The following is a 20193-nucleotide window of genomic DNA, read 5'->3' as shown; positions in this document are numbered from 1 at the left end:
TATTAAATATATATCTTCATAGAAAGAAAATAGCATCAAACCATTTCATGTGGTCTTTAACATGATTATGAAATGGCATTTACTACACAATTTGTAATGTTTAAAAAATCATGCTTATTTCGAATGACTTCATGAATTAACCAGCATGTTACATACTTAAAGGGATAGTTCACCCCAAAATGTAAACTCTGTCAGTAATTACTCGCCCTCGTGTTGCTCAACCCCGAAAGACTTCCGTTCATCTTCGGAACACAAATTAAGATATTTCTGATTAAATCTGAGAGCTGGATCACTCCTCCAAAGGCTTCTAAGGGATTGAAACTGGCCGGCCCAGAAAAGTTATTAAAGACATCGTTAAAATAGTCCGAGTGACTACAGCGGCTCAACCTTAAGTTTATCAAGCGACGAGAATACTTTTTGTGCGCAAAAAACAAACAAAAATAACGGCTTTATTCAAGTATTAATTTCCTTCTCTGTGGGCCTCGAGATAGTTCACGTAGTGTAACAGCGCAGCGCTTCTGTGTTGTACGTCACACACATGACCAGTGTCGGCCAATAGTGAGCCTGCGTGTGACGTACAACACAGAAGCGCTGCGCTGTTACACTACGTGAAATATCCCGAGGCCCACAGAGAAGGAAATGAATAGTTGAATAAAGTCGTTGTTTTTGTTTTGTTTTTGCGCACAAAAAGTATTCTCGATTGCTTGATAAACTTAAGGTTGAGCCACTGTAGTCACTCGGACTATTTTAACGATGTCTTTAATAACTTTTCTGGGCCGGCCAGTTTCGATCCCTTAAGAAGCCTATGGAGGAGTGATCCAGCTCTCAGATTTAATCAGAAATATCTTAATTTGTGTTCCGAAGATGAACGAAAGTCTTACGGGGTTGGAACGACATGAGGGAGAGTAATTACTGACAGAGTTTACATTTTGGGGTGAACTATCCCTTTAATTAGAGTGTATTTTAAAAAAATCAATTGACAGTCCTTCTCTTCTCTCCATCATCCTTTCGTTCTCCTTCCTCTTCCTCTGCTGTTGGACGTACAGCCAGTGGAGAGAGAAAGCGAGAGATGTGTAGGAGGAAAGAACAGGATGAGAGGAAGATTACAACAGAAGCCTAGCGGCTATTTTCAGACTAGCTGCATCTCTGTATGAATGCATGTGAGCGTTGATTAGACGGCTGGTTGTTGAACATGTACTTGCTGTAGTTCACGACCTCAGTGAATCTGCCCCTGGTGATGACCTGTGGGCCGGGCGAGGGTTAAAGCTGTGGGCATCGATCTCTAGCAGCGATGTGTGTGCTGAACACAGATTCAGCAGTCTCTTTGTGTTGTGTAAAACGCTCAGTCAGTCGGGCAGCTTTCCCAGAGGCTCCTCTCTAAAGACAGTTTTAATGTGATTTATCATTATTGCAATCTTCCCATTCGCAAATGTGTTTCTTTTTGTAGTTTATCAACCGTTTAGATCAGGGATTACCAAGCTGGGGTTGATAAAAAGCTAATAACTCGTTGTTATTTTTTTTTTATTTAACTTGTTTAACTGTCATTCGTCTTTTTGAGCATTGCTCTAAACTTAAATGATTGTAATTCACGAATGCTTTGGAATACAGATCTAAGCGTGATCACTCTGCAGATTATTGCAGAAGTGAAAAAAATGTAAGTGATCGAATTTAAAGTTTGATGTAAAACAAATTTTCTGAACTAAACATTTTTATTTTATGCAAAATATATATTTTTATAAAATCATTTTAACCCTAAAATTGCTAGAAAATCAAAGCCATAATGTCTAAGATTAAATATATCTGTGTCATGTATGCATGTCGTACGGAAATCGGGTGCAAGAAAATATTTTGTTTGGGAATCCCTGGTCGAGATAAGGATTTTCTATTGAAATAAATGTGCGTAGTTGTATGAAAATAAGTGTCCTGCTATAACCAGTCTGACATGCTATAATTCACCTGAAACTCATTTAAATATGATCAATATGATAAAATTTTTTAACTCATTTGTGGACTACATAAAATGTTCAAACGTAAAATTAATTTGTCAAACTGCAGGACCATTTAAGTAAACTGCAAAAACAAAATGGTGAAATGGTGACTTGTTAATGTCTTTCCTTCGCTTTTATATGTACATTTTTAATGTAAAATCGATTTAATAACTTTTTTTTTTTTTATTCTTGCATGAAGTTGTAGTGAACTTTTAAAGATTTCTGCAGGACAAAAATGGTGCAATTGTGACTAGTCACCTAAATGCTTTCTCTTATATATTGATATTAATTTTAATCTAATTTTGGTGTTCAAAAAATTGTACATGCAGTTTGACAACTATGCTTTCAAATGTGGTTTCAGTTCTAAAAGGGCACTTTTTTTTCTTCTCTTTTTTTTATTTATAAATATGTAAGACCAAAATGAGCTCAGGTTGTGGATAAACGAGTGCAGTGGTTAGTTTGATGGAAGTAAATAGATGGCAGAAGTCAAACACAATATTTTAGCTTGAGGAACTTTGATCTGCAAATATGATTCACTGAAAAACAAATCAGTCTGTAATAAAAGCTCGTTTTTGACAGTGCGGTTGAACGTAGACTGTTAAATGTAAGTTGTGAAGAACAATAAATAAAAATGCTAAATCAGAACATATTTTACTATATGGAGCAGTCGATTCCACTCTGTAAAATAGAAATCAAGCAACTTACAAAATGTCATGTTACATCTGGTTAGGAGGAGTCAAGTTTAGTTAAGTCATGCAAGTCATCTTTATTTATATATCGCTTTATACAAAACAGATTGTGTCAAAGCAGCTTCACAGTAATAAACAGATTGGAAACTTCATCAAATATGGAACAAATTCAGCAACAAGTTCAGAGATGTTAAGGAGGTTAGGTTTTCTGGCTTCGAATGAACCCTGCAGGGCTTATTACATGGACCAAACCCCCCACCGGCCTTTAAAAATGGATGATGTCTCTTTTATGGAACTTGAATTTCTCCCATGATGCCTCAGCAGCTTTATCTGCACCTCAGCTGTCATCCCCCAGTCGTGTCGGCATCATGTGATCAGTGCTTTTAAAACGAGCAAACTTGTTCAACAGCCGCACCGATGAGAAACACTGTAAACAAGTGATCAAAAGGAAGCTGAAAATGCAACTTTGAAAAAGACGGGTTTACTGAAGGCCTGTTTTTTCAGGGTGTTGTGTTGTTCCTCTTTCCAAATTTCTGATGAGTATGTGTGTGTTGCTTGGTCACTGTTTCTGTGTGTGTCAGTCTTTCCTGCTGAAAGAGTTATTGTGTGTGTGTGTGTGTGTGTGTGTGTGTGTGTGTGCTGGCTGCACAACTGTGTGTGAATGCTGGCTGCACAACAAAGAAGGAATTTTGTGACAAGAACAAGAAGTAAAATATCGAGAGATGTTGTGAAAGAAGGTGAGAGAGAAACTTGAATGAATGTTGAAGGATGTTCGTCGTGAGGAAATGACAGAAATACAGGGAGAATGAACCGGTTTGTGGGTGGTCATGTGCCACATGTTTACACACACATACATATTTACTTCACTGTCTAAATGAGGACGTATCATAGACTTCTGTTGCTTTTAATAAATACATTAACTAATGTAAACAAATGAAATCTTATATCATAAAGTGTTACCATATTATTTGACCTGAACTAACAATGAACATTAATTTTTTTAAACTAATGTTATTAAAGATAAATAAATACTCTCACAAATGCGTTGCTCAGTGTTAGTTAATGCTTTAACTCATGTTATTTAATGGGACCTTATTATAAAGTGCTACCATCATTCCTCAGTCTATAGCTGAGACACACACATCTTGTCTGACTCGTTGGAGGTTTTGTTGGTGATTTTAGTTTTTTTGTACACATGATCCTTCAGAAATCATTCTAATATGCTGATTTTCTCAAGAAACATTTCTTATTATCAATGTTCAAAACAGTTGTGCTGCTTAATATTGAAATGCTGATGAAGCTACTTGTGTGTGTGTGTGTGTGTGTTTCAGGCCAGCACTCTTCCACAGGGCACCATAAACCTGAATCAGTGTGTGGATGTTGTGGACGGTGAGAGCCGGACGGGTCAGAAACACTCACTGTGCATCTGCACACCAGAGAAAGACCATTACATACGTGCTGAGAGCAAAGAGATCATACATGGGTGAGTTACACACACACACACACACACACACACACACAGATGAAGAATGAGTGTTAATTCATATCTCACAGTTGATCTGAAGACATATTGACAACTGTTACTGTAATGATGATTAAAAATTTACTATCCCACATCAAAATTCATTTTCATTAACGCATACACACGCTCACTCCATGATCTGTTTGAGGTTTAATTGATGCATTTAATCATTAATATTTACTGATTTAGCAAATGCTTTAATCCAAAATAACTTACAAAAGGATAACATCACAAGCGATTTGTTATAGAGGCAGCAGTGCTGTAAGGACCCGCTTATTTGAAGAATAAAAATGCATTAATTTATAAGACTTGCAGATAAGAATATAACAGCCATATATATTATTTCTGGTGAAAAACACCTGATAACCATATTGGACTGCAGGAGATGTCAAAGCTAACATGAAACTAATAAAGATTTTTATTTGAGAAATGTGTTGCAATGGCATGATCTTAACTGAAGGAACAATTTGTGTGCATCCTCATTGTTCATCTGGTAAAGCTTGATATGGATTTGTGAGAGAAGGAATTACTAAAGTGATCACTCACTGATATGTAAAATATGTTCATTACAATCTGTATAAATAGATAAGTAAGTACTAACTAATTGCTGTTTTGAAGTAATTCCCAAACACTGTATATGTGTTCAGGTGGCAGGAGGCGCTGATGGTGTTCCCACGAACCAACAAACAAAACCAGAAGAAGAAACGGAAAGTGGAAACGCCAACTCCACAGGTACACGGACACACACACACACACACACACACCACCTTATTTGGTGAATGACAAAATTTCAGTTTCTTGAAATGTCATCTTTGCACAGATAGCTCATAAAAATCCTTATTATTCCTAGTTCTTAGTAAAGATGGTTTAATAGTATTTTGTTCTACCAAGCAGGATTTGTGACCCAGGTCTTCTTGGAAGGCCAGTACACAACTTAGGGGAAAAGCCGCCTTGTCTGTTATATTATACTTGATTTTAATATTTTATATAAAGATTTTAAATCTATTAATTGTAATATATATATATATATATATATATATATTAGGGCTGTCAGTTAAACACGTTATTAACGGCGTTAACGCAAACCCATTTTAGTTTGCGAGCCGGCCTAATAGTTGGTTAACGTTAAGTTTTGAGTGATGACGAGCGCGAGACGCCGAAATGGATGCCAATGAGATTCTGAATGGAAAGTTTACTTTTAAAAAGTTGCCAAATGGTCCCATTGCAAGACCAAAGTGATCTGTGTGTTTTGTCGTTGTGAACTGAGCTATCATCATCGCAGCTCGTCCAGTCTGAAATACCACTTGATGGCCAAGCACACACACACACACACACACACACACACAGCTGATGCGAATTCTCCGCCCCCTCGTCAATATCAGGACCTCGTCAGTATTTCTTTCACCCTTTTATTGATGGACAGTGTTACGTTGTGTGAGAGATTATTTGCTCCAAGTGAGAATGTTAGTGTGAAATTGAACACAGTATATGCCAATGTTGTTATCAATAAAAAACATTTGCACAAAGCAAGCCGATCCACTTTTCCATGTTGATAAGAGCATTAAAATGATAAAAAAGAATGGGACAAAAAGAAATCAAGAGACATTTAGAATAGATAAAAATGTGCGATTAATCGCGAGTTAACTATGACATTAATGCGATTAATCGCGATTAAATATTTTAATCGTTTGACAGCACTAATATATATATATATATATATATATATAATATTATTTTATTTGTTTTATATATGTTTTTTATTAAACAAACATATTTGTATATACATGATTTTTTGATATTCTATGATGGTTTTGTAAATATTTTATGCAGTTAATTTTTTATATTTTTAAATAGTTTTTAGAACAAATCTCAGCCATTTTCTCTATTTTCTCTTTTGTTTTTTGGTTATTTATTTTATTGCTCAGTCCTGTAATTAATAGAGTAATGGAATGTTTTAAATGGATTGTGTTTGTATTGTTAGGGTTCATTTACTTTGCTCTGACCTCCTGACCTGTGTTTTGTCAGACCGCTGCTCTTCATACAGGTCGATGTTCCCAGCAGAACATAAATGGGTTTATTGTAAGTCCAGAACCAGCACGATCCGACCAATCAGAGCACAGCACTGGAATCTGATCAATACATGAATTATGGGTGTTTTTGGAGATCATATGATTGGAAGGAACAAGAACCGTGTCATGATTTGTCCAGTAAATAATTCTCATGTGTGTGCTTCCGCTGGGATGCTGGGTGGCTCACACACACACAGGCATGTGCGTGTGTTTGGTTTCATGCAGAAAAATACGCTGAGTGATTTTATGATTTAATCAAAAAGGTATTACTGGGCGGTCAGGTGGAAACAGGAAAGACACAGACGTTAATCTGCGAGTGTGTGTTTAGTGTGGGGTGTGGTGCTGAGCGTAAATCAGTGTGTGTATGAAATCATGGCACAATAGCTCATTTGTTATCAGCCTGCAAGTTTAGACAGTTACATTCGTGTGTCTATCTGTCTGCACACACACACACATACACACAGGTGTTTTCAACATCAAAGAGCTCTTTGTTCTTGACTACGGGTTAGTTAAATATTATGCTTGTCTGAATGTTTCTCTTTTTCTCTCTTTCTCTGTGTTCAGGAACCAGGCCCTGCGAAGGTGACGGTCACCAGTACCAGCAGCAGCAGCAGTTTGGTGTGTCTTCCCAGCACTATAGCTCACGCTGAGCGAGTGCCGCCCACCCGGGCCACCCTGTGGCAGGAGGGAACATGGAGTCGGGCCACTTTACCAACAAGCAGCAGCACCGGGAGCCTGAGTCAACTGGGTACCAACACACAAACAATTCAATTGAAACTAACAAAAACAAGGTTATGACATGCAGTTGTGAACCTGGGTGTCAATAATTAGTTGATGAAATATTGAAATTACTTGTTTCCACAAAAACACATTTAAAATTTAGAACAGAAACATTACGTACACAGGTATGCATGTGCAAACAACCACCTTGCACACCTATCTATGTTTTGATCATCGTTCTGAATCCGATCCTGACAAAGTCTTTGACAAAAAGGCAATTTTCTCAGCTTTTTGTTCAAAAATGTTGCTTTTTTTTATGAAACTTTCACAGACCTCTACCTTGACTGTTCCAAGCTGGTGGAATGACTCGCCTAACTCGACCCGAACTGCTGAGTCTTTAGCCATTTTCAAGAAACTGCTGAAGACACATCTTTTTCATCAACACTTGACCCATTAATACTAACACTTACTATTCTATATTAGTAAAAAAAAAAAAAAAGTTGTTGTTTGAGGCTCTGCTCTTTCTTTTTGATTTTTAAAAATAATAATAATTGTATAACAGCAGAATTCATAGTGAAGAACTACATTGCCCCTGATTCTGCTAAATAAATTCCTACCAAATAAGGAATCGCAACAAGCTAATCTCGCCAAAGGAACTCTTTAACGTCCGCCCATGAAGCACTGCGAATGACGTAACCGTCAGTCTCCTTGTGCTTTCAAATCACTTAAATATTTGTATCAGGGGTATTTCTTCCGAGGAGGCAAATGAGGCAGTGCCTCTTTAAAAATTGGATGAGAAAATAATCCACTGTACAAAAATAAAACAGTGCAAATATTACGAAATATGAATATTACGAAAGAGTGTTTGACTCACTCAACCCTGTCCAGCAGCGACACCAGCAGTTAAAGTTATGGCTTTTTTAAAATCACTATTGGAAAAATTAATGGGGAAAATAATTCTGGAGCCAAGACCTCTTAAAAGTTGGGCGGACACCGTTGTACTCTATTGTGGTGGTGAGTTTGGGGCAAATGCCTCTCAGAACATCATAGCAACAGTGAGTTTCTGTCAAATTTCCTTCATTAAAATCTGGGGAAATATTTACCCTTGACTCCGAGGTCTATCCCACTGCCACAGTTCACTATTGCCGTCATGTTCAGTACATGTGATTTTATAATATTGAGTTACATCACCAGGAACCCTTATTTATTTTGGTCTTAGAAGAAAGACGTCCACTTCACACATCATAAAGTCACTGGACCTCCAATTTCAGGCAAAATGAAAACATTTAAATACGTAGGTTCACTCACTCACAAAAACCACAGTAACTATAATTTCTGACCAAACACTACAGTGATTGTTACCTTAATAAAAATGTGGTAACTTGGTGTTAGTCACCACTGTCATTAAAAACCAGATTAAACAAAATGACCGATTCTCAAAGCGTTTTACTCCGTTTAAAAGAGATCCCAGATTAATTTAGAATGATTTTACAGTAGTAACTAGGTATTATTTTGGTATTTTGTAAGGGTACTGACTGTGATTTTTCGGTCTTTCTCACGCTCAGATTCGGAAAACTTGAGTGCTAGTCGTAAGCCACGGGTGGAGAGCGGATATTTTTCGCTGGAAAAACCCAAAAATGAAGAAGATGAAGGACAACAGCATCAATGCCAGCAGGAGCGAGAGCCACTACCGCAACAACAGCCGCCTCTGCTCTCTTCCTCCTCCACACCACCCTCCTCTTCCTCACGCTCCAGGTATCTCTCATTTGATCCTGAGCTCTTCAGCTCTCCAGTCAGCTCACACACGTCACACAACCCACACACTGCTACTAACACACAGATTCCCTGTGATGTGCGCATTACATATAACGCCCGCACTCACCAACACAACACACAAAGACTTAGCAAATCAGAGGAGCATCTTTCAGTGGACGCCCCATCACTGGAGTTCCCATCCTCGACGGATGCCAATCTCTGTCCCCTTCCCAGCCCGGACACGCTCTCCAGTCCAAACTCACACACATGCCACGCAAACATCCTCCCGTCATCCCTGTCCTCTTCTCAGAGCTCTTTGGACTCAGAGCAGAGTCCTGAGAGCCGTGTGGGCAGGGCGGGTCGAGGCGGGCAGGGTTACGCCACCCTGGCAGACGTGCCGCGGGCACGGAGACTAAGTCATCGGGAAGCGTACCGACCCACTCAGAAACGGCAGGAGCTGCGAGCACGCGCAAGGAGCCCGGGCCGGGAGGAAGTGGAACGACTGTTCGGACGTGAACGAAGGTGATGAGTGATACACACACACAAAAGCTCTGTTTCCAACCCATGTGACGCAGCCATCTTCTTAGACAGCATTTACGCGGAGAGGATAACCTATTTACTTGGAACCTATTTCAAGGTTTGCGTTCTCGAGCCACCAGGCACTGTTGATGTGTGAATGAGCGGGCCGGAGCGCATCGAGGGTTTTCTGTTAGAACGGTGTCGTGTAAGTGGCCCTTAAAGGGGTGGTTCAGGATTTTGGACATCGGGCCTCATTTCCAAGTTAGCCTTAGTGTTCTTTATCAGTGGAGACAGTTTTCAAAAATTTTCATCCAGTCGTTCCAGTTGCATAGTTCGCCGGTGCTAGGCTAGCGCGAGTCAACGGTAACTGCTCGCCTGCCATTAAAAACAGTTTTACCCACTCCACAGTTCACCTAAAGCAAATACATTATAACGCCAGACTATCGATGTAAATGTCTGTTGAGAGAATAATGTTGAAAATCAAACTACCCTTTCATTGCATTGCAATAGTTATACTTTGTTCCCTGTATTTATTAGCACAGTCTACTACAGCAGCGGCAGAGGGATATGTAGTTACCTAGGCAACCGAGAGAGAGAGAGGTAGAGAGAGAGAGGTAGTGAGAGAGAGAGGTAGTGAGAGAGAGAGGTAGTGAGAGAGAGAGGTAGTGAGAGAGAGAGGTAGTGAGAGAGAGAGGTAGTGAGAGAGAGAGGTAGTGAGAGAGAGAGGTAGAGAGAGGTAGAGAGAGGTAGAGAGAGGTAGAGAGAGGTAGAGAGGTAGTGAGAGAGAGAGGTAGAGAGAGGTAGAGAGAGAGAGAGAGGTAGAGAGAGAGAGGTAGAGAGAGGTAGAGAGAGAGAGGTAGAGAGAGGTAGAGAGAGAGAGGTAGAGAGAGAGAGGTAGAGAGAGAGAGAGGTAGAGAGAGAGAGAGGTAGAGAGAGGTAGAGAGAGGTAGAGAGAGAGGTAGAGAGAGAGAGGTAGAGAGAGAGGTAGAGAGAGAGAGGTAGAGAGAGGTAGAGAGAGGTAGAGAGAGAGAGGTAGTGAGAGGTAGAGAGAGGTAGAGAGAGGTAGAGAGGTAGTGAGAGAGAGAGGTAGAGAGAGGTAGAGAGAGGTAGAGAGAGGTAGAGAGAGGTAGAGAGAGGTAGAGAGAGAGAGAGGTAGAGAGAGAGAGAGGTAGAGAGAGAGAGGTAGAGAGAGAGAGGTAGAGAGAGAGAGGTAGAGAGAGAGAGGTAGAGAGAGAGAGAGGTAGAGAGAGAGAGAGAGAGGTAGAGGTAGAGAGAGGTAGAGAGAGGTAGAGAGAGGTAGAGAGAGGTAGAGAGAGAGAGGTAGAGAGAGAGAGGTAGAGAGAGAGAGGTAGAGAGAGAGGTAGAGAGAGAGGTAGAGAGAGAGGTAGAGAGAGGTAGAGAGAGGTAGAGAGAGAGAGGTAGTGAGAGGTAGAGAGAGGTAGAGAGGTAGAGAGAGAGAGGTAGAGAGAGGTAGAGAGAGAGAGGTAGAGAGAGGTAGAGAGAGGTAGAGAGAGGTAGAGAGAGGTAGAGAGAGGTAGAGAGAGGTAGAGAGAGGTAGAGAGAGGTAGAGAGAGAGAGGTAGAGAGAGAGAGGTAGAGAGAGGTAGAGAGAGGTAGAGAGAGAGAGGTAGAGAGAGGTAGAGAGAGGTAGAGAGAGGTAGAGAGAGGTAGAGAGAGGTAGAGAGAGAGAGGTAGAGAGAGGTAGAGAGAGGTAGAGAGAGGTAGAGAGAGGTAGAGAGAGGTAGAGAGAGGTAGTGAGAGAGAGAGGTAGAGTGAGAGAGAGGTAGAGAGGTAGAGAGAAAGAGGTAGAGAGAGGTAGAGAGAGAGAGGTAGAGAGAGGTAGAGAGAGGTAGAGAGAGGTAGAGAGAGGTAGAGAGAGGTAGAGAGAGGTAGAGAGAGGTAGAGAGAGGTAGAGAGAGGTAGAGAGAGAGAGGTAGAGAGAGAGAGGTAGAGAGAGGTAGAGAGAGGTAGAGAGAGAGAGGTAGAGAGAGGTAGAGAGAGGTAGAGAGAGGTAGAGAGAGGTAGAGAGAGGTAGAGAGAGAGAGGTAGAGAGAGGTAGAGAGAGGTAGAGAGAGGTAGAGAGAGGTAGAGAGAGGTAGAGAGAGGTAGTGAGAGAGAGAGGTAGAGTGAGAGAGAGGTAGAGAGGTAGAGAGAAAGAGGTAGAGAGAGGTAGAGAGAGAGAGGTAGAGAGAGGTAGAGAGAGGTAGAGAGAGGTAGAGAGAGAGAGGTAGAGAGAGGTAGAGAGAGAGAGAGGTAGAGAGAGGTAGAGAGAGGTAGAGAGAGGTAGAGAGAGGTAGAGAGAGGTAGAGAGAGGTAGTGAGAGAGAGAGGTAGAGTGAGAGAGAGAGGTAGTGAGAGAGAGAGGTAGAGAGGTAGAGAGAAAGAGGTAGAGAGGTAGAGAGAGAGAGGTAGAGAGAGGTAGAGAGAGGTAGAGAGAGGTAGAGAGAGGTAGAGAGAGAGAGGTAGTGAGAGAGAGGTAGTGAGAGAGAGAGGTAGTGAGAGAGAGAGGTAGTGAGAGAGAGAGGTAGAGAGGTAGAGAGAAAGAGGTAGAGAGGTAGAGAGAGAGAGGTAGAGAGAGGTAGAGAGAGGTAGAGAGAGGTAGAGAGAGGTAGAGAGAGGTAGAGAGAGAGAGGTAGAGAGAGGTAGAGAGAGAGAGGTAGAGAGAGGTAGAGAGAGAGAGGTAGAGAGAGGTAGAGAGAGGTAGAGAGAGGTAGAGAGAGGTAGAGAGAGGTAGAGAGGTAGTGAGAGAGAGAGGTAGTGAGAGAGAGAGGTAGTGAGAGAGAGAGGTAGAGAGGTAGAGAGAAAGAGGTAGTACAGGTAGTCCCGACTGTAGTGCTCTTCTGTTCTGTGTTTACTTTTCGGCGCAGTGCTACTAACCGGAGTAAAGTAAAATCCTGCCGCTGCTGAGAAACTAGTTCCTGTAAATGTATTGCGATCATTGAGATGCAAGAGTACTTAACTCTAACATTATTCTCTCAACAGACATTTACATCGATAGTCTGGCGTTATAATTTATTTGCTTTTGGTGAACTGTGGAGTGGGTAAAACTGTTTTTATGGCAGGCGAGCAGTTACCGTTGACTCGCGCTAGCCTAGCACCGGCGAACTATGCAACTGGAACGACTGGATGAACATTTTTGAAAACTGTCTCCACTGATAAAGAACACTAAGGCTAACTTGGAAATGAGGCCCGATGTCCAAAATCCTGAACCACCCCTTTAAGTTAATAACTAAGGATCTTTGCAACAGAAGTGAATCAATCAAAACTAACTTTAGCTGGACAATAACGTTATTCTAGAGCTGCTGTAAAGCCAAAACAGTCTCTGTTCCTTTAATTTTCTATTACCACTGTAAAGCTGCTTTGAAACAATCTATATTGTTAAAAGCGCTATATAAATGAAGGTGACTTGATTTGACTTGACAGCATCTTTATTAGTAACTGATTTGAAATACATTGGCAGAAGCTCTTGTAATGGGCATTCGTGTGCATCACACAAATAACGCTTAACCCTATAAACCGGCTTACTATATAATAAATAATCAAAACTTTGCTGAAAGACCTAGAACACAGTGTTATACATGCCTTCTATCGTCTGACTGATAGTTTATACTGCACTAAATTCAGTTTTTTCCTCTTCGAGTATGAGCTCCATATGCTCACTCTATCATACTATATGAGCCATAAAAGCCTGATGTATCAAATATGATACTCAACAAAAATCACGTTGCAATTTTCTTTGTCTAAAATGTTTTATAAACTGTTCCAATTTTTTTTTTTTACAATTTGATTTTTCGAACTATTATTTCATATGTAAGGCTTTACAATATCAATAGCAAATGATATTATTAACAAAAATAATGTTAACAAATAATATTATATTACAATTAATATTATTAAAAATGTACATGATATAAAATAAATAATAATAAATTCATTAACAAATAGGCTAATATTATTTTTTTTTTAAATTAAAAATAATAGCATAGCCTACACAAATACTTGATGAAATAGTTTATTTTTAATGAACTTTTAATTTAATTTAATTTAAATGTTCACTCAGTCATTTTTTTTTATGGTTTGCTAAAGTGGCTTGAATGAAGCCTCACTTAATAGCAAACGTTTTCAGTTACTGATGTCATTGTAGAAATGTTGTTCTATTTCTTCCACAACCAGCTACTGAGATAATAAATGATTCGTATTCATCATGTGATCTCCGGCCCCATATTGGTACTGTTTGGAATAGATTTTATGTGCTTATGATGCCTAAAAATGCTGTCTACTAGGTAGGTAAGTCACTAGAGTTTGTACCAGAGCCAATGACACACACACACATTCTAGTTAAATATACATACATTTAAATCACAGTAATGAAGACATTCATGTTTTATAGCCACATTATGCTTTATAGGTTATATTCTGATCGTAATTGAGCAGATACACAGTTCTGTACAGGGAACTGCAGATACGCAGCTACTTCCCCTGCAGTATAAACACAATCTGCTCGCTCAGACCCAGCCAACACGCCTGCTGTGTTTACGTCTCAGAGCGAGCGTGGAGGTTATATCTCCACCTGCTGGAGCCGGCAGGAAAAACCAGCCTTTTATCTGTCAATGACACTCAGGATGAACATGTTCAGAAACTGAGACGCAGGGAGGATGCGCTGCTATCTGTCAGAGCTACTGCTGTGCCTTTAGCACTTAGAATCATGACATTCATCTCATTCTTGCAGCTTTAGCGCCACCTAGTGAACACTGTGTAAAACTGAACTTCCAATCTAATCTCTCTTCCATTTTGTTGAAATCTCAAGGCAGAACTGAACCTTGTATCTGTTCAGTTCTGTATCTGTGATTTAAAATGTTTCTTTATTTCTGCACTGTTCTTCTTTCATTTCAGTTTTTTCTTTCTCTCGTGCTTTTTATGTCTTTTTTGCTTTTTATTTGATCTGTTTCTCCTCTTTTTCAGGCAGTCTTCTGAAACTCTGCACTTCCTGCCCTGCGCCACGCCCTGCCACGCCCACTGACACACCCACTGCTTACTTTCATTCCACCTGCTGGGGCCAAATTATAACACACACACACACACACATACACATACACATACACATACACATACACATCTCAGAATCAAAGACAAAAGCCTTTTTCACACCGCAAGCAGCGCATATTTATTTCGGAAAACAGATTAACAGTGAATTCAGAGTGCCCAAATATGCAGCACAGACGATTTAGTTTATAGCCTCACAATGAGGCTCCATTTGGCGGAGATGATTGGAATTTAAAGGTTCACTAATTTTTTTGCTAAAATGGCTTGAATGCAGCCTCACTCAATAGCAAACGTTTTCAGTTACTGATGCTATGGCAGAAATGTTGTTTAATTTATTCTACAACTAGCTACTGAGATAGAAATGATTTCTGATTCATCTGGTCATGTGATCTCCGCCCCCATGAGGTTCCATTATTAGCCCACTTATATGCATTATATATTTTTATATACATTAATAACAGCCATAATTATTCTAAAGGAAATGCTAAATGTGGTACCCCAGAATGCATCAGAAATCCTGTCAATGAGAAAGCATAGTGCACGTATGCTGCTGCTTCAGTTCGGTGTGAAACGGGTGTAAAAGATGAGTTATTCCTACTAACACATGGGTGTACACTGGGACAAAGACTGACTGCTGACTGGGGTTCTGCTCATGGCTGGTTTCCTGTGTCTGTCCCTCTGCTCTGCCATCTGCTCGTATAAGACATCTAAAATTCATCTTGTTAAACAAATACTACAAATCAATGACATGCTAACATCCCAGATACTCTCTGTTGAGAAAAGCCTTGCAGTTTCAAACACTAAAATCTTCCTAAAGGTAATTTTGCTGAAGGAATTAAAGGGATAGTTCACCCCAAAATGTAAACTCAGTCAGTAATTACTCTCCCTCGTGTTGTTCAACCCCTTCAGACTTTCGTTCATCTTCGAAACACAAATTAAGATATTTTTGATTAAATCTGAGAGCTGGATCACTCCTCCATAGGCTTCTTAAGGGATTGAAACTGGCCGGCCCAAAAGTTATTAAAGACATCGTTAAAATAGTCCGAGTGACTACAGTGGCTCAACCTTAAGTTTATCAAGCGACGAGAATACTTTCTGTGCGCAAAAACAAAACAAAAATAACGACTTTATTCAACTATTCATTTCTTTCTCTGTGGGCCTCGAGATAGTTTACGTAGTGACCAGCATGACCAGTGTCGGCCAATAGTGAGCCTGCATGTGACGTATAACACAGAAGCGCTGTGCTGTTACACTACGTGAACTATCTCGAGGCCCACAGAGAAGGAAACGAATAGTCGAATAAAGTCGTTATTTTTGTTTGTTTTTTGCGCACAAAAAGTATTCTCGTCGCTTGATAAACTTAAGGTTGAGCCACTGTAGTCACTCGGACTATTTTAACGATGTCTTTAATAACTTTTCTGGGCCGGCCAGTTTCGATCCCTTAGAAGGCTATGGAGGAGTGATCCAGCTCTCAGATTTAATCAGAAATATCTTATTTTGTGTTCCGAAGATGAACGAAAGTCTTACGGGGTTGAACAACACGAGGGAGAGTAATTACTGCCAGGATTTTCATTTTGGGGTGAACTATCCCTTTAAGCTTGTCTGTGTTAGCTAGCTCCAAAATTGCAAAGGTAATGGCAATACTTGCCAAAAGTTGCTACATTATAAATAAAAAGTGATTTTTCAACACTAATTATAATAATTACATTACACCGGCTTTTAGAACAGGAATCTGTTTTATAATACAAAGTCATTCTGAGGCAATGTCATAGCTTTAATGTCAATGAGAAACCATTTCCTTTCCTTTGTTTGAGACATTAGGTTATTTATGGGGTCAGTTTCAGCTGACTGACCAGTAGTGAACAGAGGAAGTGATTTTTCATTTTATTTCTCAAAAATATGCTCCAGCATCCTTCCTCTAGATGTAAACATCCTGCAGTGCTGTAGGTAGAAATAGTGAAATTTGTTTATTTATTAATGCTTTTATTAGTTTATTATGCATCGCATTTAACTCTGTTTGGTTTATGATTTTACCCATTATTTTAGACAAATCTCAGAGTCCAAAAAAAGGTATGAGAAGATCTGTGATGAAAGGAAAGCATCTGATTATGCCATATATTGCATTGTTTCTGTTCTGACCTCTGTGTGTGTTTTGCAGCAGACGTTCACAGGTCATTGAGACATATGAGTGTCATGACGCTGTCAGCACTCCAGAACAAATGGACACAACGAATTCTTTAACAGACCCCGCCCCTTCTTACTCTAAAACAGCCAATCAGAGAGCAGGACGCAATGAGAAACGGCTCTCCAACCAGAAACAGGTACTCATTTAACATGGCGTTTAATTAATGATTATACAAGGGTGTATAATACATTTTTTGTAGTAAAAACTGTTTAGCATCTGTTTAAAATAGTGTATAAATTGCAGTATAGTACTTTGAGTGTGTGAAATGATTGGACTAAACATTTGTGCTATTGTTCAGTAAGTTGCTGAGTGTCGTTACAGCAATAAGCCAGTTCAATCTGGGTCATCCAATCAGATTTCAGAATCAGAACTGTCTGTTTTATAATGATATTTCAAGGAGGCCTAGTAGCAGTATTTCGTTAAAATCATCAGTAATGTTTCTTTGAATTCATTAATTTTTAATTTCTTTCTTAAACTGTTGCAGGATTTCTCACTGGATTCGGCTAAAGGCCGGACGGATGAGGATTATTCACTAGCTGGTTACCGAAGGGCCAAAAGTCTGGATCGCAGAACCACAGAGACACTCATGACTGTAAGACCACATAACTAACACTCAAATCACCATTAATTAGGGTTATGATTGACAAGATTTTTTTGATTACGGTATTGTATATATGGTTATGTATTAAATCAAATAGTGTTGGTTGTAATTTAATGGTTATTAAACATAACAGAGGTAGAAAGTTTTAGGATTTTTTCTTATTAAATTATAAACAAACAAATAGAACTTTATGTTGGCTAAAATTAAGTCATGACTGAATTATATTTATTGTGTTTTTTTTGTTGATATTTTAATTAAATAAATAAAAATTTAAAACATTATTGTACATTTTGTGAATATAGAAAAATATTTCATTTCAAATGTTATCACATCATTAATCAATTGTTTCTCTGAATTCAAATGTGTCATTTTAGTTAGAAATGTTATGTTGTCCATAAATATCCTCTTTTAATGGGAATATATGTAAGAATTTTCATTTATTAATCGCTTTTTTATTGCCGGTGTGTGAATGGCTTGTAACAAAACTTTAAAAAAAGAGACTTTCCCCGACTCCCTATAGCTTGTCTTTGATTTTTTTTTGTGAAGGACTCTGAAAAATGAAAAGGATTTGACGTTTACACTCGCTCCTGAGAGGCTCTCTTCCGTTCAATGACACATGAAACGAATGCTTATATAATGTTCAGGGTAATGCCGTGAGACCCATTCTGTACTGTAATGTCTGTGTGTCATGCAAAGAGATTAATTCAAACTATAGCCTCACATAGCCAGATCTATAAAGTCTGAAATTTACTTTATAATCAAACTATCATAACAGTGTAATTTTAATTACCTCATCTGTCGACATGATGCCGGTAAATCTGAATTCTACATACTATAATTGCATTGTAAGTGTTTCAAAAGGGACCTTTAAAGACTGATGTGCATGACCAAAGACTTAACCCTCATCTGAACTCTGAACAACTTTCCTTTTCTTTGTCGCTCATTAAGATGCAAGACTATGACTGTTTGATTCTCACAATAGTTAACTTTCACTTTGTTGGTTAGAATTATATTGCATTACATGCAAAATCGAATATATGAACCATATAAACTAAAGTGTGTTTAGAAAATCTACTTGTATAATTAATAGCTCTTAAGAACACAGCATGTTTATTTCTAAGGGGCTGCAAGGCTCTAAGAGTGTCTGTGTGTGTTTCAGCTGTTAGTACTGCGTTCATGCAAACCCGACCCAGAACCACTTCACCACCCGTGATTATAAATAGCATTCACTCAGAGCGTTAGGACCAGAGACACATGCCCAAACACACACATGCACACATGAGAACACCGATTCATGTTCATACACACAGAAAGACGGCATGTGAGTCAGAAGTGTGTGAAGAACAGGTCACAGATGAAACTCAACAAGACTAAGGTACTGTGAACGGTGAACTTCCAAACGTCTGGTGGGTGTGATCTTCCCTGGACTCGATCTGCTCAATACTGCAGCGTTAGATACTATGCTAGAGGGTTTGTATTATTATTGGCTGTGTAATTTTAGGTTGAAGATTAGTTTGTTTATGGCTTTGTGAGGTACCACTGCCTGTTCAAATCTTGCGGTTTATTTGTTCCTTTCTGACTTATGGTGATGGTTTTATGATGCAGAATGAAAATTTTTATGACTTTTTAAGCACTTTTTAAACTTAAACATATAATTAAAAATATATATGTCTTTTCTATATTTGTTTTGTTGTATTTAAATTAACATCGAAATATTAACATATTTAATAGATACAGTATGCTATATTATTGTGTTTGTTTCTGAAGTCTTAACTGTTGATGTCTTATTCAAAAGAGTTTACATGTAGCTGATTGCATGTAAAGTACTTTAAAACAGCATTTTAAAAAAAAATCATGAATTGTGAACATATCTCACTGACAAAAAATAGCAAATGATATTATTGAGAACAACAGGGACAAGCCACTTTTCCGATGGCCTGGGTTGCAAAAATATATTTGCATTTTACTTTATCTATAGGCACATAAATTGTATTTTTAACAAAATCTGTTGATTTTCTCTGTAGGCGAGATACTTTTTTTTATTTTTTTTTAGGAAAAAAGTATTTAAAAATCCTAAAAAATAAGGTAGAAGACTAATAACTAGAAGTCAATGGGATTCATTCATTCATGTAAATCATTTATAAATCCATTTTTGAGTGAATTGTTGCATTGAATTTTAGTTTGTGTTCATGAAAACTTGATTAATGTTCATTAACAATTTGCTGTTAATGTTTGAAGTTTATAAATTGTATGTTTTGTTCTCATCTCTTTTCAGCCGGACCTGCTGAACTTTAAGAAAGGATGGATGACCAAACTGTACGAAGATGGATTGGTGAGTCTAAAATGAACCAGTGAAAGTCTTAAACAGCTTGTCTGAACGTTTACGGTGGAGATTATTCAAAAGGTTTGTTCTGCTTCTGTCTCTCTTGGTGTCTCAGTGGAAGAAACACTGGTTTGTTCTGACCGATCAGAGCCTGAGGTTCTACCGTGACTCCATCGCTGAGGAGGTGAGTGTTTTCATCAGCGATTGAAACGGCACTGTTAACTAACTTAACAATGTCCCTCGTGTTCCTCAGGCTGCTGATCTGGACGGAGAGATCGATCTGTCCACATGCTACGATGTGACCGAATTCCCAGTTCAGAGGAACTATGGCTTCCAAATCCTCGTGAGTGATGTTATATCATTGTTTTGGTTGTATTTTACCCTTATAAAGACTGTGGTGTTATAGGGCTGGGCGGTATGAATATACACAATAAAAAATAAAGGTTACAAAAGTAAAGCCATAGAGGTTTTTGGCTCCCTAAAGAACCTTTCAGTGAACCGTTCTTAAAAGAACCTTTTTCCACTATAAATAACCTTTTATGGAATGGATTAAAGGTTCTTTATGTCTCTTTAAAACCTCACCAATGCTGCATTTATTTGATGAAAAATACAGTAAAAACAGTAAAATTGTGAAATATTATCCAGCACAACTGATAATAATAAAAAATGTTTCTTAAGCAGCAAATCAGCATATTGCAATTATTTCTTAAGGGTCATGTGACACTGAAGACTGGAGTAATAATGCTGAAAATTCAGCTTTGCACCACAGGATTAAATTCGA

At 38.8% G+C, this 20193-nt stretch overlaps 1 protein-coding gene across 11 annotated transcripts in view; it reads left to right on the top strand.

The window, feature by feature from the left end:
• The window catches only part of si:ch73-103b11.2 (trichohyalin), a 55883-nt gene that overhangs the window by 12067 nt on the left and 23623 nt on the right, over positions 1 to 20193 (top strand). For 4 of the 11 annotated variants that reach the window (XM_056263659.1, XM_056263656.1, XM_056263658.1 and 1 more), the window contains exons 4-13: positions 4009 to 4160; positions 4847 to 4931; positions 6225 to 6278; positions 6833 to 7016; positions 8554 to 9265; positions 16462 to 16624; positions 16973 to 17080; positions 19365 to 19421; positions 19528 to 19596; positions 19666 to 19755. In XM_056263659.1, coding sequence (XP_056119634.1) covers positions 4009 to 4160; positions 4847 to 4931; positions 6225 to 6278; positions 6833 to 7016; positions 8554 to 9265; positions 16462 to 16624; positions 16973 to 17080; positions 19365 to 19421; positions 19528 to 19596; positions 19666 to 19755 — 1674 coding nt within the window. The remainder of the gene's footprint in view (positions 1 to 4008; positions 4161 to 4846; positions 4932 to 6224; positions 6279 to 6832; positions 7017 to 8553; positions 9266 to 16461; positions 16625 to 16972; positions 17081 to 19364; positions 19422 to 19527; positions 19597 to 19665; positions 19756 to 20193) is intronic. The other 7 variants (XM_056263661.1, XM_056263657.1, XM_056263662.1 and 4 more) reach the window with 6 other exon arrangements.

The sequence above is a fragment of the Rhinichthys klamathensis genome, unplaced genomic scaffold, assembly GCF_029890125.1.
Source record: "Rhinichthys klamathensis goyatoka isolate OS25496 unplaced genomic scaffold, OSU_Roscu_1.1 h1tg000209l_1, whole genome shotgun sequence".
Classification (NCBI taxonomy): domain Eukaryota; kingdom Metazoa; phylum Chordata; class Actinopteri; order Cypriniformes; family Leuciscidae; genus Rhinichthys; species Rhinichthys klamathensis.
The sequence above is the reverse complement of the archived record's forward strand: the minus strand, read 5'-3'. Positions and strand labels throughout refer to the sequence as shown.